The sequence below is a fragment of the Melanostigma gelatinosum genome (assembly GCF_949748355.1).
Source record: "Melanostigma gelatinosum genome assembly, chromosome: 7".
Taxonomy (NCBI): domain Eukaryota; kingdom Metazoa; phylum Chordata; class Actinopteri; order Perciformes; family Zoarcidae; genus Melanostigma; species Melanostigma gelatinosum.
In genome coordinates, this window is record NC_136640.1 from 1,553,738 (window position 1) to 1,569,994 (window position 16,257).

Consider the following 16,257-nt stretch of genomic DNA (forward strand, 5'->3'; position numbering starts at 1 on the left):
GGACGTAGTGGATGGAGACGGGGCGTAGTCGATGGAGACGGGGCGTAGTCGATGGAGACGGGGCGTAGTCGATGGAGACGGGACGTAGTCGATGGAGACGGGGCGTAGTCGATGGAGACGGGGGGTAGTCGATGGAGACGGGGCGTAGTAGATGGAGACGGGGCGTAGTCGATGGAGACGGGACGTAGTCGATGGAGACGGGGCGTAGTCGATGGAGACGGGGCGTAGTCGATGGAGACGGGGCGTAGTCGATGGAGACGGGGCGTAGTCGATGGAGACGGGGCGTAGTCGATGGAGACGGGGCGTAGTCGATGGAGACGGGGCGTAGTCGATGGAGACGGGACGTAGTCGATGGAGACGGGGCGTAGTAGATGGAGACGGGGCGTAGTCGATGGAGACGGGGCGTAGTCGATGGAGACGGGGCGTAGTCGATGGAGACGGGGCGTAGTCGATGGAGACGGGGCGTAGTCGATGGAGACGGGGCGTAGTGGATGGAGACGGGGCGTAGTCGATGGAGACGGGACGTAGTCGATGGAGACGGGGCGTAGTCGATGGAGACGGGGCGTAGTCGATGGAGACGGGACGTAGTGGATGGAGACGGGACGTAGTGGATGGAGACGGGGCGTTGGTATGTCATGTAGAGTCCTTCAGTGTACTCGATTGCGGTGTGGAACCAAAGCAGATCAGAAGTAAACGTCAGTAGAAGCTGGTCTGGACCTTGAGGTGTGAAGCGGCCTCTAGACGTGTTTGTTGAGTGTTAAAGCTGACGTGCAGCAGAGAGCCTGTTTAACGCTCTCTCTCTGTCTCTTGTCATGCATGTCTTCTTCAGTTAACGGTAATTCTACTCCAGATACTCTCCTGCTCGCCATGTTTCCATGTTTTAATATCGATTCGTATCTGAAGCAGATGGAATAGATAAAGTCCATGTTCCCAGAAAGTGTGAACTCACCTCATCTCAGCTCAGCTCTATTTGTGAGGCTCAACGACCAGGAAGCACTGAGGGCAAATCCACCCCATCATTACATTTAATTGGCTATAAAAGCTAAAATGCCTTGTAGCAAATGTTTGTTCACATTTTATAGTGAGATAAAACCAGATGTGAACACATGAATGAAACTTAAAGTCTTGTTTCAGTCCTTCAGAATGAATCTGGTTTTGTGTTATCGTAGTTCCACCTTCAGAGAACCCAGTGTGATCATTTGCCCGACGCTGCTACCTGGTAGATGGCTGCCATGTTTATTTATTCATGAACTAACCGCTGTGGTTGGAGCTTTTTCTATGGCACATGGTAATGCATAGAATCACTAACGGCAGAAGTACAGTAGAAACAAAATCAGAACCGGGGAAATGTCTTGATCTTCGCTGCGTTCAAAGACCTCTGAACTGCATTTAAATAGGTCTGATGTTGCGTTCAATGACTTCTGTTCATCCAGTTGCAAAAATAAACTGAAGCAGTCCGTGATTTGCAGGCAGAAATGCTCCATTTCCTCCTGTTTAGTTGATAAAAACCACCAGCTGTTTGATGAAACTATATATTTTTGGTTTTAAACATTAAAGTCTTCAGTAGGAACCAATGGACCACAGACAGGAAATCAGACCGCGTTGAGAGACGGACCAACACATTGTTGGCAAATATAGTGAAACAACAGACGTGATGTTTAAGAGAATTTAAAATAAAATGTTGACTGAAAATGAGGTGGGTGGGACAGATAGGTTGGTCACTGCTGATTGGTTAGAACAAACTCCGCCCATTTTTAACAGTTAACATAAACATTGTGACAGCAGACACAACTGTGTTTAATGTCAAAAAATATTAAACAATAACATGAAAGTTAAACTTAAATCTTACTCACAGTGATTTATAATAAACAACGTGAACCTCAGATTAACTCCACAGTCTAACGTTAACCATCAGAGTGTAAATAAAGTTTTATCGTCAACATCAGTGTAAATAAAGTTAGCGTTAACCATCAGAGTGTAAATAAAGTTTTATCGTCAACATCACAGTGTAAATAAAGTTAGCGTTAACCATCACAGTGTAAATAAAGTTTTACCGTTAACCATCACAGTGTAAATAAAGTTTTATTGTTAACATCACAGTGTAAATAAAGTTAGCGTTAACCATCACAGTGTAAATAAAGTTTTACCGTTAACCATCACAGTGTAAATAAAGTTTTATTGTTAACATCACAGTGTAAATAAAGTTAGCGTTAACCATCACAGTGTAAATAAAGTTTTACCGTTAACCATCACAGTATAAATAAAGCTTTACCGTTAACCATCAGAGTGTAAATAAAGTTTTACAGTTAACCATTAGAGTGTAAATAAAGTTAACGTTAACCATCACAGTGTAAATAAAGTTTTACCGTTAACCATCACAGTGTAAATAAAGTTTTACCGTTAACCATCACAGTGTAAATAAAGTGTGACTGACTCAGTAGAACATGTTTCTAGTCTCCGATCATGTTTCATTGTGAACAACCAATCAGTGTTTAAACCAACAGGGGGAGAGCTAGTAACGTTAGCAGCACCGCTAACGGCTAACCAACAGGAGGAGAGCTAGTAATGTTAGCAGCACCGCTAATGGCTAACCAACAGGAGGAGAGCTAGTAACGTTAGCAGCACCGCTAACGGCTAACCAACAGGAGGAGAGCTAGTAACGTTAGCAGCACCGCTAACGGCTAACCAACAGGAGGAGAGCTAGTAACGTTAGAAGCACCGCTAACGGCTAACCAACAGGAGGAGAGCTAGTAACGTTAGCAGCACCGCTAACGGCTAACCAACAGGAGGAGAGCTAGTAACGTTAGCAGCACCGCTAACGGCTAACCAACAGGAGGAGAGCTTGTAACGTTAGCAGCACCGCTAATGGCTAACCAACAGGAGGAGACCTAGTAACGTTAGCAGCACCGCTAACCGCTAACCAACAGGAGGAGAGCTAGTAACGTTAGCAGCACCGCTAACCGCTAACCAACAGGAGGAGAGCTAGTAACGTTAGCAGCACCGCTAACCGCTAACCAACAGGAGGAGAGCTAGTAACGTTAGCAGCACCGCTAACGGCTAACCAACAGGAGGAGAGCTAGTAACGTTAGAAGCACCGCTAACGGCTAACCAACAGGAGGAGAGCTAGTAACGTTAGCAGCACCGCTAACGGCTAACCAACAGGAGGAGAGCTAGTAACGTTAGCAGCACCGCTAACGGCTAACCAACAGGAGGAGAGCTTGTAACGTTAGCAGCACCGCTAATGGCTAACCAACAGGAGGAGACCTAGTAACGTTAGCAGCACCGCTAACCGCTAACCAACAGGAGGAGAGCTAGTAACGTTAGCAGCACCGCTAACCGCTAACCAACAGGAGGAGAGCTAGTAACGTTAGCAGCACCGCTAACCGCTAACCAACAGAGGTTCACTTCAGTTACATGATGATGCCTTCAGGCTCTGCTCAGTGAACATGAGTACTGGCTGAAGGTTCATTATAACGTTATCATGATGTGTTCACATGTCATCTGTAAAATGTAGTTTTGGTGATGAACTAGAATAAATCCAGTAGTTTGAAGGAGATGTTTTCACATGAATATAAAATAGATATTAGAGTTGAATTATGAGCTGTTTAACGTCTAACATGAGCTCTATGCTCATTATTATACATCATTAAATATAATAATGAAGAGATTTATAGATATACGATGTGAGTCTTCTGATCCGTCGTGTTTTGTTTCTGCTGTAGTTTCACTTTAACCTTCACCGGTCAGTGTTGTTTTTTTATTATTTCTGTGCCGTACAGTCACCATTAATCTGTTTGTGTTTGTGTTTTCTCCCATTATGCTTTGTGTTGCTGCTTCACGATGATGATGAATATCTGTTGGCTTATGTCCTCTTCATCCTCCTCTTGGCTGCTGCTTTGCTTTAATCCAACTTTATTTTCTTCTTCTTATCCTGCCGCCTCTTCTTCTTCCATTGTTTTTTGCTTGTTCTACCATCTTCATCCTTTTATCTCATCCCTCCTTGTCTCTGTTCCTACTTTCCTCACTGCTCCCTGTTTCCTTGCATTGATCCTTATCTGTTGCCTTTATCTCTGCTCCTGCTCCTCCTCTTCCTCCCTCCTTCTCTCTCACTGGTCGGTCCTGAGCAGAGGAGGCTGAAGGTACGTCTCTTCTGAACTTTATTCATTGATTATTTTACTCTGAATGAATTTAGTTTCACATGAAACATGAGTTTAACCCCTTCCTGACTGTCCCTCTCAGTGTCAAACATCGACCATGTGGTTCTGGATGAAGACCACTCCGGGTCCAGACGGCTGCAGAACCTCTGGAGGTAACGGAAGCTTTCACATCTCTCTTTCTCTTGTTCTTTAATCAAAAGTCATTTTATCTGCTTCACAACGAGCTCAATGAGAAGAAGCGCGTTGACTGCGTGTTGACTGCGTGTTGACTGCGCGTTGACTGCGCGTTGACTGCGTGTTGACTGTGTGTTGCAGAGACTCCAGAGAGGAGGCGCTGGGTGAATACTACATGAGGAAATACGCCAAATCCTCTGGAGGGGAGCAGTGAGTATCTTTGTTCTTTTAACTCTGACGTCTGATAAACGCTCACCATCGTTGCAGAAAGAATGAAACCTGTATTTGTTTAGAGTATTTCAGTCATTGTAATATTAACTTCAGAGCTGGTGGAGGAGTTAACATTCCTGAGATTTAATGCACTAATTATTTACGAGAAAAAAAAAAAATATTTACTGGAAAAGAAGTCCGATATTTGAGATTAAAGTCGTAAATTTAAGAGAAAAAACTCACAAATTCACGAGCTCTGCAGGAAGTGTTGAGTTTCATCGATGTTCGCTCATCAGTGATGAAACATTATTGAAGTGTTGAAGAACTTTTACTCTCTGATTGATTTGAAGTTTTTATTTTGAAACGTTCGCTCGACCAGGAAGATCGTAACCCTCTTGTTTCTTCTTCTGTGGTGTGCAGCTACTCTGGAGGATCCGAGGAGCTCTCCGATGACATCACCCAGCAGCAACTACTTCCTGGAGTCAAGTACGTGTGACCGCTCATCAACCAATCAGCATCGAGACACCTGCACTCGTAGATCAGGACATTTCTTTGTCTGAATGTTTCGATGTTTTGTTTTCATCAGGGATCCTAATCTGTGGACGGTGAAGTGTAAGGTGTGTTTTCATCTGGGACGAACACACGCATATACACACACACACACACACACACACACGACCTCATCATATCCTGTCTTGGTAGATCGGAGAGGAGAGAGCGACGGCCATCGCCCTGATGAGGAAGTTCATCGCCTACCAGTTCACCGACACGGTGAGAAACTGCTTGATTTGAATGCTCTGCTCTGATTGGCCGGTGAGGCTGAACTCCGAGGTTTGTGAGAATCTTCATTTCACAACGAATTGAGTCCTTCTGAAGGAAAGAAGTTCTCTCTGTGTGGCTGATTTATGATCAGTTTACACATTTTATTTAAATAATAATAACTAAGATAAACGTTGATTATCATCAATTTATCCATCGGTTATGGGTCCAGATCCGGCTGCAACGGCCGCCGTGTGGCTTGCTAGACACAGTGAATACAGCTCGATGAGATCCACGGAGCTCCTCCGGACTGTTATGAATCAGACAAGACGGCGTTTAGTTTCCCGGGATATCTGGACTTCCACAACAAGTACTAAGCAGAAATACAGGTTATTTCTTCTATGTTGATGGCGGAAAGAAATGGAGATAAGCCACGCCCCCTCTCTGGCGCATTTGGGTGAATGACACGAATAACCACAAATGGTCCCCTGCGAGTGATGTGAACACACGTTCAGATAAAGTTTTCAGAAGTGTCTGTTTTAGTGACCTCAAACTCTGTTGGCGTGGACGAGAGGCCAAAACGTAGAGGAAATATAAGTTGAAACACACATCTGTCTACGTTCTGAGTCATGAGTTATATCTCTGGCTTCACAATATATTAATTTTCTTAACGAGCTTTAGATATCGAGAGAAGAATCCATTTCTTTAAATGAATACTGTCCCTCTGACTCCGCAGCCCCTCCAGATCAAGTCGGTGGTGGCCCCGGACCACGTCAAAGGTTACATCTACGTGGAGTCGTACAAGCAGACGCACGTGAAGTCGGCCATCGAGGGCATCGGCAACCTGAGGATGGGCCTCTGGAACCAGCAGATGGTGCCCATCAAGGAGATGACGGACGTCCTCAAGGTGGTCAAGGAGGTCACCAACCTGAAGCCCAAGTCCTGGGTCCGGCTGAAGAGAGGCCTGTACAAGGACGACATCGCTCAGGTACCCACGCAGAGCTACACCGAGGGTTCATGTGTGAGGCTGACTCAATGTGTTTCCATAATCGTTTTAACAATATAGTTTAACCTTCTGAACCTCAAAGCACTTTCTGGGATTCTTTTAGTTCCCGTCACATCTTTCTCTCTGTGGTCTTGTTTTTCTCTTCAAAATAAAAACCCTGCTCCTCTGTGAAACAGAACCATCATGACTAGAAGTAGAGCTAGAACATGTCTTTAGTGCAGAACAACACAGTTATGATGACATCGCTCATTAAGAAAAATAATTACATTTCTTTGATGTGTTGGTTGATATCGAGTAATGAGCTCCGTGTTGATGTCTCCTTCGTGGGTTCTTCCAGGTGGACTACGTGGAGCCGAGTCAGAACACCATCTCCCTGAAGATGATCCCTCGTATAGACCTGGACCGCATCAAGGCCAAGATGAGTCTGGTAGGAACCAGCACACGCCAAGAAACACGCCAAGAAACACGCCAAGAAACACGCCAAGAAACACGCCAAGAAACACGCCAAGAAACACTGTTCTTCCACTTGATTCTCTGTGCTGATAACCTGTCTCTCTCTCTCTCTCTGTCTCTCTGTCTCTCTCTGTCTGTCTCTCTCTCTGTCTCTCTCTCTGTCTCTCTGTCTCTGTCTCTGTCTGTCCTGTAGAAAGACTGGTTTGCTAAGAGGAAGAAGTTTAAGCGACCGGCTCAGAGGCTGTTTGATGCAGAAAAGATCAGGTAAACTCTCTAACCTCATTGTCTTTTTAACATCTGTCTTGTGCAGTGAACGGTGTGAGACTGTCTCTCTGACTGACAGGTGATGGTTTGATTGACAGGTCTCTGGGAGGAGAGGTCAGCCACGATGGAGACTTCATGATCTTTGAGGGGAACCGTTACAGCCGCAAAGGATTCCTGTTCAAGAGCTTCGCCATGTCGGCTGTGGTGAGTCTTCTTATTTCAGGAGAAACTCTTTCAATGAACGCTTGTTTCCCTCAGTTGGTTGTCAAGTTGAGCCCTGATGTTCCACTTGCAGTCAGTTTTAAAGCCAAGCTCATGTTTACAATGTTTACTGAGGTAATAATCAAGAGAGAAGTAGAGTCATTTTCTCATAGACGTCTATACAACCAGAGGAGTCGCCCCCTGGTGGACACTAGAGAGAATGCAGGTTAAAGACACTTTTTAGAACCGGAGGTTGACGCCTGGATAAAACGTAGTTTGGAGACCTCATTGGTGGTTCCTCCAGGTGAAGGATCCAACAGCGTATCGCCGGTCTGTCATGTAGTGTGAAAACCAAAACGACTTGTTGGCGGCGCCAACAAGTCGCAGCGGCCCCTCGCGGTCCCGGAAAAACAGTGTTTTCGTCTTTTTCGTCTAGTTTGTCTAGTCTGCCGCTGTGTTCGTCATGCCCGACGGACTTATATCGCAAAACACAACAATACAGCCGTGAGTTTCTTCTTGGAAAAAGTACAACTTTCTTCAACTTGGAAGCCAAACTCTCCGTGGATCTTAGCAGCCTGGGACTTCTCTGCTCCCCCCATTGTGTCAACCCCCACCCGGTAAGGAGACATCGCAAGCGGTGCGAGAGGAAGCAAAAGCGGGGAAAGCGTGGAGGTATCCGGGCTAGGCTAGCGGCTAGCCCACACAAGCCGGCAATTCCAACATTACTCATGGCAAATGTCCGTTCACTGGACAACAAGATGGACAATATACGGCTACTCAGAACCAAGCGTGAGGTGAGGGACTGCTGTGTTTACGTGTTCACGGAAACATGGCTCCACCACAACATCCCGGACTCCGCTATTCAACTGGACAAGCTAACATGCTACCGAGCAGACAGAGACATAGGTAGCGTGGGAAAGTCCCGCGGCGGCGGTGTGTGTGTTTACATCAGTGATGCTTGGTGTCGAGACGCTATTGTTGTTAACCAACACTGTTCCCCGCTGGTGGAGTTTATGGTTTTAAAGTGCCGTCCTTTTTACCTACCGAGGGAGTTTTCAGCCATTCTACTGGTGGCTGTTTATATACCTCCGAGCCCCAACAACAAGGACAGAGAGGAGGCACTCAGTGAACTTTACAGAGCCATCAGTGAGCAACAGACAGCACACCCAGACGGCATTCTCATCGTTGCTGGAGACTTCAACCATGCTAACCTAAAAACTGTTCTGCCTAAAATATACCAGCATGTTGATTTTCCAACCAGGGAAAACAACAAATTAGACCTAGTCTACACATCGATCAAGGGAGCGTACAAGGCGTCCCCCCTCCCCCACATTGGCCTCTCCGACCACCTCACGGTCTTGCTGAAACCGGCCTACAGAGCAAGGGTAAAGGTTACCAAACCGGTTTCAAAACAGGTACGGGTGTGGCCAGAGGACAGTACAGCTGCACTTCAGGACTGCTTTGGTACTACAGACTGGGACATGTTCAAGCAGGCAGCCACCTACAACCATCACATTAACATTCAAGAATACACAGAGACAGTCACAGGTTACATCACCAAGTGCATTGATGATGTAACTACCACCAGAGCCATCACCATCCGAGCCAACCAGAAGCCATGGCTGACAGGGGAGGTCCGCACACTGCTCAAGGCTCGCGACACCGCCTTCAGAGCTGGAGACCCAGCTGGGCTGGGAGCAGCCAGGGCTGACCTGTGCCGTGGCATCAGGAAAGCTAAACGACTGTACACCAGGAAAATCACAGGACATTTCAAAGACAGCAGGGACTCACGGAGCCTGTGGCAGGGCATTAGGACCATAACGGACTACAAACTACCGCCACAGACCTGTGACAGTCACACCTCCCTGCTTAACAACCTCAATGGCTTCTTTGCACGCTTCGAAGCACAGAACAACACACCTGCGCAGAAAACCACCCCCCCCACCGACGACCAGGCTCTGTGCCTGTCCCCAGCCAGTGTGAGGAGCACACTGCTGAGGATTAATACCCGCAAGGCTGCGGGACCTGACAACATTCCTGGTCGTGTGCTGAGGGACTGCGCAGAGGAGCTCACGGATGTCCTCACCGACATCTTTAACACCTCCCTGAGCCAGGCTGTTGTTCCCACGTGCTTCAAGGAAACCACCATCATTCCTGTGCCGAAGAAGTCATCTCCAGCCTGCTTCAACGACTACCGCCCCGTCGCATTGACTTCTACCATCATGAAGTGCTTCGAAAGGCTGGTCATGAAGCAGATCAAATCCACCCTTCCTCCCTCCCTGGACCCGTTTCAGTTTGCTTACCGAACTAAACGGTCCACAGAGGATGCAATCTCCTCCGCTCTACACCCAGCCCTCACACACCTGGACACTAAGAACTCCTACGTCAGAATGCTGTTCATAGATTTCAGCTCAGCATTCAATACAATCATCCCCCAGCAGCTTGTGTGTAAGCTTACAGACCTGGGCCTCAGCCCCTCTCTCTGCAACTGGTTGTTGGACTTCCTCACAGAGATACCACAAGCTGTTCGGGTCAACAACAACACTTCGAACACACTAACACTGAGTACGGGGCCCCCCAAGGTTGTGTGCTCAGCCCCCTTCTCTTCACCCTGCTGACCCATGACTGTAAACCCAACTACAGCTCCAACCACATCGTGAAGTTCGCTGACGACACTACCGTGGTAGGTCTCATCAGCCACAACGATGAGACTAACTACAGGAAGGAAGTGAACCAGCTGGTCCGTTGGTGCCAAAATAACAATCTCTTCCTCAATGTGGGGAAAACAAAGGAGATTGTTGTTGACTTCAGGAGAACCCACTCCCAACCCCCCCTCCCTCTGACCATCAATGGTGCTGCTGTGGAACAGGTGAGCAGCACCAAATTCCTGGGTGTGACAATCACAGATGACCTCACCTGGAACAGCAACACCACTGCACTGGCAAAGAAGGCCCAGCAACGCCTGTACTTCATCAGGAAGCTCAAGCGAGCAGGAGCCCCCCCCCCCATCATGCTCTCATTCTACCGAGGCGCCACTGAGAGCATCCTCAGCAGCTGCATCACGCTGTGGTTCGGAAGCTGCACCGCCTCCAACCGCAAGAGCCTGCAGCGCATTGTGAACTCTGCCCAGAGGATCATCGGAGTCTCACTCCCTACACTACAGGACATTTACAACACCCGCCTCACCCGCAAAGCACTCGGCATTGCGGGTGACCCCACCCACCCCTCCAACAGCCTCTTCAGCCTCCTGCCTTCAGGGAGAAGGTTCCGCAGTCTCCGTTCGAGCTCTACCCGGCTGAGGAACAGCTTCTTCCACCAGGCGGTCAGGATGCTGAACTCTCTCCCTCCCTCTCTCCTCTCGCTCCCCCTCTCTCCCCCCCTGCCATCTCTCCCCTGACCTCTCTACCCTCCCCCTCACCCACCTTTCCCCACTGCCTCAAATGGAACATACCAGGACATCTACTCCCCCTCACACCCCTTCCCTCATCCAGCACCAGTCACTTTTTATCAGCACCAGTCACTTTTTATTCTCTGCTGCTACTTGTTTAATCCTTTATCTAGGCCCTTATGTTCTTAACTTTATTCTATTTTATTCTATTATATGTTATATGTTCATGTCTATATTACACTGTGGGACTGCGAGAAACGGCATTTCGAATTTTCTGTATGCATAACACATGTGGAAACTTTGACAATAAAGTGAACTTTGAACTTGAACTTTGAACTTGACTTCCAGATCACAGGACAGAGAGTCGCGTGAGATCTCCTTTAGCCGCTGCCTCTTCACTCTGGAAGCTAAAGAAGGTCTTTGTTTGGTTTCTCTCACAGATCACAGACGGAGTGAAGCCGACGCTGTCGGAGCTCGAGAAGTTTGAGGATCAGCCGGAAGGAATCGACCTGGAGGTGGTCACCGAGTCAGGTGTGTGTGTGTTAGCTACAGGCTAATGTTAGGTACTGTTGATCAGGTCAAAGTGAAGCCATAAAAATAATTTCATATGCGGGTAGGTTGTGGGGCCTGAAGTTAATGCAAACTCAGTAAACTGTTTAGAAAAAACTGTAAAAAGTGAAGCTTTTGAATTTAGTTTGTTGTATTTATGAAAACAAATACATTTTTAACTGATGACAGGATTTAACTGCAGACATTCTCTGATATTTAATAATAATAACTCCTAAACTGCTTTAAACAGTTTAGGAGTTGATGTGATGATGTGGAATATTTTATTTATTTAACAGTTGTTAACTTCTTGTTTATTATTGTTCAGTTCTTGAATAAAGACTTTAATGCAAAATGTATAAAAAGTTAGTGTGTGTGTGTGTGTGCGTGCGCGTGTGCGTGCGTGTGTGTGCGTGTGTGTGTGTGCGTGTGCGTGTGTGCGTGTGCGTAGGTAAGGAGCGTGAACACAACCTGCAGGCCGGTGACAACGTGGAGGTTTGTGAGGGAGAGTTGATCAACCTGCAGGGAAAAATCCTCAGTGTGGACGGCAACAAGATCACCATCATGCCCAAGCACGAGGACCTGAAGGTACACACACACGTTTGTCTTCCTATACCTGTGAGGCCCCTCACTGACATCATCAGTAACCTAAAGCTCATTCTAACTTCTAACCATCACCTTAAAAGCAATGAGCACCGACCGGAAGCTGATATTCTGTGTGTTTGTTTGTGTGTTTTCTCTCAGGACCCTCTGGAGTTTCCGGCTCACGAGTTGAGAAAATACTTCCGGATGGGCGACCACGTGAAGGTGATCGCCGGCCGGTACGAGGGCGACACCGGCCTCATCGTCAGAGTGGAGGAGAACTTCGTCATCCTCTTCTCCGACCTCACCATGCACGAGGTATTTAATGATCGTCCAATGATGCCGAGTCATTACATGGAAACGTCACAAACCGATCTAGAACGAACCCGACTCCCTCACAAGTTTGTCCGTTCTGAGCTGCCGTAGCAACGTGGCGATGCAAAGAAGGCAAACTCCGTGGAAGACGACCCGACCCCTACGTAGATACAGACGGCTTTTTAGTGCCAGGTGATAACACACTGATTAAAACATAGTTATCAATATTATATTCAATATCTGCCAATAAACCCCCGAAATGTTACACACGGTTCCTTTAAAGAAATAAAATGTGTCTGATTCATGCAGAAGTCGTTACTACAGCTGCTCTGCTAACATGCTAACAGACGCTCACTGTTGCTGCTATTCAACGTTTGATTCAATCAGAAATAATCTTGAAGCTCGAGCACCACGATCTCTCTTTCCCCTGGAAATATGTCGTAGACGACGCCCACAACACAACAGCACCTCTCTGCTACATATTTACATATGATTCATTGTTAATCATATTTATACACAGACCATTAACACGCACTAGACCTGCTGACTCTGCGGTGTCTGGCGGGGAGCTTCAGGTGTGACCTCTCCCGTCTCACCCTCTGTGTGTTCGTGCAGTTGAAGGTTTTGCCCAGAGACCTGCAGCTCTGCTCGGAGACGGCGTCCGGTGTGGACGCGGGGGGGCAGCACGAGTGGGGGGAGCTGGTCCAGCTGGACCCGCAGACCGTCGGGGTCATCGTCCGGCTGGAGAGAGAGACGTTTCAGGTAACAGTCCTCTAGTTTAGTCCAAAGCTCAGGAGACGTTTCAGGTAATAGTCCTCTAGTTTAGTCCAAAGCTCAGGAGACGTTTCAGGTAATAGTCCTCTAGTTTAGTCCAAAGCTCAGTAGACGTTTCAGGTAATAGTCCTCTAGTTTAGTCCAAAGCTCAGGAGACGTTTCAGGTAACAGTCCTCTAGTTTAGTCCAAAGCTCAGGAGACGTTTCAGGTAACAGTCCTCTAGTTTAGTCCAAAGCTCAGGAGACGTTTCAGGTAATAGTCCTCTAGTTTAGTCCAAAGCTCGATGGAAGTTTCCAACGTATAAAGCAAAGTGAGACGTTTTGCTGGGTGTCTCTCAGGTGTTGAACATGCACGGGAAGGTCACGACGGTGCGGCACCAGGCGGTGAACCGCAGGAAGGACAACCGCTTCGCCGTGGCGCTGGACTCTGAGCAGAACAACATCCACGTCAAGGACATCGTCAAGGTCATCGACGGGCCACACTCTGTACGTTCACCGCTGGTTCTGAATAACAAGGAACTCAATATCTCCTCTCCTCTTCTCTCCTCTCTCCTCCCCTCTCCTCTCCCCTCTCCTCCCATCTCCTCCTCTCCTCCCCTCTCCCCTCCTCCTCTCTCCTCTCATCTCCTCTCAAAGTAAACGCTTTATTGAATGAAGAACATGAAGAATACAATGTTTAGATGAAATATCAGTTTTAAGCTTTTTCTGATGAAGCGTTCGTCACACATGATGTGTTCAAGGACCGTCGGAGAGATACAAACCTGCCAATAATGATGCTTTTTACAATTCCTGGCGGTGATCAACGGGGCAGTGTTTGCATAGAAAGATGCTTCTTACTGTGGTCGGTGGGTTTCGGGGATCAGAGGGTGAAACAGAGAAGCTGTTTGTTCAGGATTGAATCCGTAGTTTTTCGGGTTCGGGGCTTTGGATGAAGTGTGCTCGTTCCTCCTGCAGGGCCGGGAAGGAGAGATCCGTCACTTGTTCCGGGGCTTCGCCTTCCTCCACTGTAAGAAGCTGGTGGAGAACGGAGGAATGTTCGTCTGCAAGACCAGACACCTGGTGTTGGCCGGTGGATCCAAGGTCAGCGTGACAGATTCTCACATCATTCATTCACAGAACACGGAGACGGAGTCGAGTCTGTTTCACTCACAATGAGGACGACATCCTTTCACATGGTGTTTGATATGACATCTGTGGTCATGACTAGGGTTGGGGATCGTTTGGGTTTTTTCCGATACCGGTGCTAAAACGATACTTTTAAAACGATACCGGTGCCTAAACGGTGCCTGAACCGATACTTTTTTCTTCAAATTGAACAATATATTAACTGTTTAAAGTATACTATAAATATAAATAAATACAAAACACTTGGCTTCAAACTACAGTCAACAGTTTACAAAGGAGGAGAAGAAGAAGCTTCTGCGTGCCTGTGTTGTTGTGCTGATGAGCGGCAGCGCTACGTACCTCGTTGTAATAATACTGAGTGAGGAGCGGAGGACCGAGGCTGCCAGGACGGAGTCATCAGAGTCGTGTAAGAAAGTATTTCAATCGGCTCAGGCACCGAAAGGAAGCACAGAAATCTGCGTTGCGTTTGGGTCCGGCAGATACCGGACGTATAGGAACCGGTTCCATGTTGGCACCGAGTTTCGGTACCCAACCCTACTCATGAAGCCTTGAACTCAAAGCAGTTTCTGCTGTTTTTTGTCACGTTTCTCTCTGAGGTCTCGTTTTTCTCTTCAAAATAAAAGCCCTGCTCCTCTATGAAACAGAACCATCGTGACTAGAAGAAGAACTAGAACATGTCTTTAGTGCAGAACAACACCGTTATGATGACTTCAATCATTAAAAAGAAATCCGAGCAGAATTTCTTTTAATTTGTTGTAAAATTGGAAACACAAATCATGTTTCTGGATGAAATATCACAGTTTTAAGCGTTTTAAGAGTTCGTCACACATGATGTGTTCAAGGACCGTCAGAAAGATAAGAATCTGAGGATAATGACGCTTGTTCCAGCTTCTGGCTGTGGTGAACGAGGCAGTGTTGACGTATCGGCAGCATTTGTTATCACTTGAACCACGAAATGACAACTTTCTTCCATATTTCAAAATAAAAACCCACTGGCCTTTCCGCTCTGTGACTCTGAGCTCTGTTTGTCTCTTTCAGCCCAGAGACGTGACCAACTTCACAGTGGGAGGATTCGCTCCAATGAGCCCTCGAATCACCAGCCCGATGCACCACGGAGGAGGAAGTGAGTGTCACGTACTGAACGCACCGCAGCAATAAAACTGTTCCTTTAAAGCTGCTCACAGGGACGTTAGACGAGCTTCCACCGGTGAATCTGACTCATTTAATGTGAGTTACAGCCTCATCTTAATAATCCATCATGCTGGGCAAAGCTGGCAAACACGTCAGCTCTGTTCATACTCGGAGCTGTTCCTTCATTATTCTCCTAAACGCCAGAATACGAACAAACTACATGAACTGAGAAGAATCAAAAACCATAAACCAGCCGCCACTACAGAGGAGGGATTGTAATCATCGATAAACTCACATCTCATATTCATGAACTACTTTATTACCTTCATACAAACCTGTAAATGAAGAAGTATTAACTGTTATGAAGAAACAACGGTTGAACATCCTGTAAACTGTTTGATTTGGCTGATAAATATTTACTCAAATGTAGATTTTTCTAAAGCTTCTAAAAACGAATTGTGCTTCTTTGTACGTTCCTCAGACGTGTGAACGTGTTTTTATTAGTGAATATTTCACGTGATCGCAGCGCCAACTTCCAAACATTCAGACGCCACAAAACTCACGGGTCGTGATTTTACAACGTGAGCGTTCGTTGCGTTCTGTTTCCATATATGGGCGTGAACTCAACAAACAAACTATCGCCTGATAACGGGATGTTTTATTGTCCAAATGTTTTATTCATTAAAAGAGAAACAGCAGGTTGATTGTTAAAGACAGCTGCTGTTCGTGTTTCACTCATCAGATGATGAAACATGAAGATGAATATCGAACACCTTTGTGTCCACTTAACTTCAGTTTAGCTCGTGAGTTTACAGAAGAAGTAACGAACAGTTTATGAACGACGATCACGTATTTATTTCCAGGTTCAACGTGAAGCTTCTTCACAAGCGAGAGTTCAGTCAGTGAAGAGTTAACTGTCCACAGCGGAGCTGAAACATTTAAACAGAGAAGAACGATGGGAACGTGTTCAAAGGATGACGCTGTCGTATGTAAGCCTCCACAGCTGCTGCGCTGTTAGCATGGATTCACATCCATCGATCCAAACAAGCATTTTGTTCCGTTTGTTGCAATTAAATCACAGCAAGTTTGTTCATGTTGGGTTCATACAGCGGCAGTGAACCGCATTCATGTGACTTGCTCGACAGGTGTCTGGTTATTGTCACGTGTGAAACA

At 46.7% G+C, this 16,257-nt stretch overlaps 1 protein-coding gene across 1 annotated transcript in view; it reads left to right on the forward strand.

Annotated features, from left to right (window-relative positions):
* supt5h (SPT5 homolog, DSIF elongation factor subunit) overlaps positions 1-16,257 on the forward strand; it is a 29,978-nt gene that overhangs the window by 2,220 nt on the left and 11,501 nt on the right. Inside the window, exons 5-21 of the mRNA XM_079271946.1 lie at positions 4,128-4,139; positions 4,240-4,309; positions 4,473-4,541; positions 4,962-5,027; positions 5,128-5,158; positions 5,244-5,312; positions 6,037-6,288; positions 6,644-6,733; positions 6,953-7,023; positions 7,122-7,227; positions 11,053-11,143; positions 11,610-11,746; positions 11,903-12,058; positions 12,671-12,817; positions 13,168-13,314; positions 13,783-13,908; positions 14,992-15,076. Coding sequence (XP_079128072.1) covers positions 4,128-4,139; positions 4,240-4,309; positions 4,473-4,541; positions 4,962-5,027; positions 5,128-5,158; positions 5,244-5,312; positions 6,037-6,288; positions 6,644-6,733; positions 6,953-7,023; positions 7,122-7,227; positions 11,053-11,143; positions 11,610-11,746; positions 11,903-12,058; positions 12,671-12,817; positions 13,168-13,314; positions 13,783-13,908; positions 14,992-15,076 — 1,725 coding nt within the window. The remainder of the gene's footprint in view (positions 1-4,127; positions 4,140-4,239; positions 4,310-4,472; positions 4,542-4,961; positions 5,028-5,127; positions 5,159-5,243; positions 5,313-6,036; positions 6,289-6,643; positions 6,734-6,952; positions 7,024-7,121; positions 7,228-11,052; positions 11,144-11,609; positions 11,747-11,902; positions 12,059-12,670; positions 12,818-13,167; positions 13,315-13,782; positions 13,909-14,991; positions 15,077-16,257) is intronic.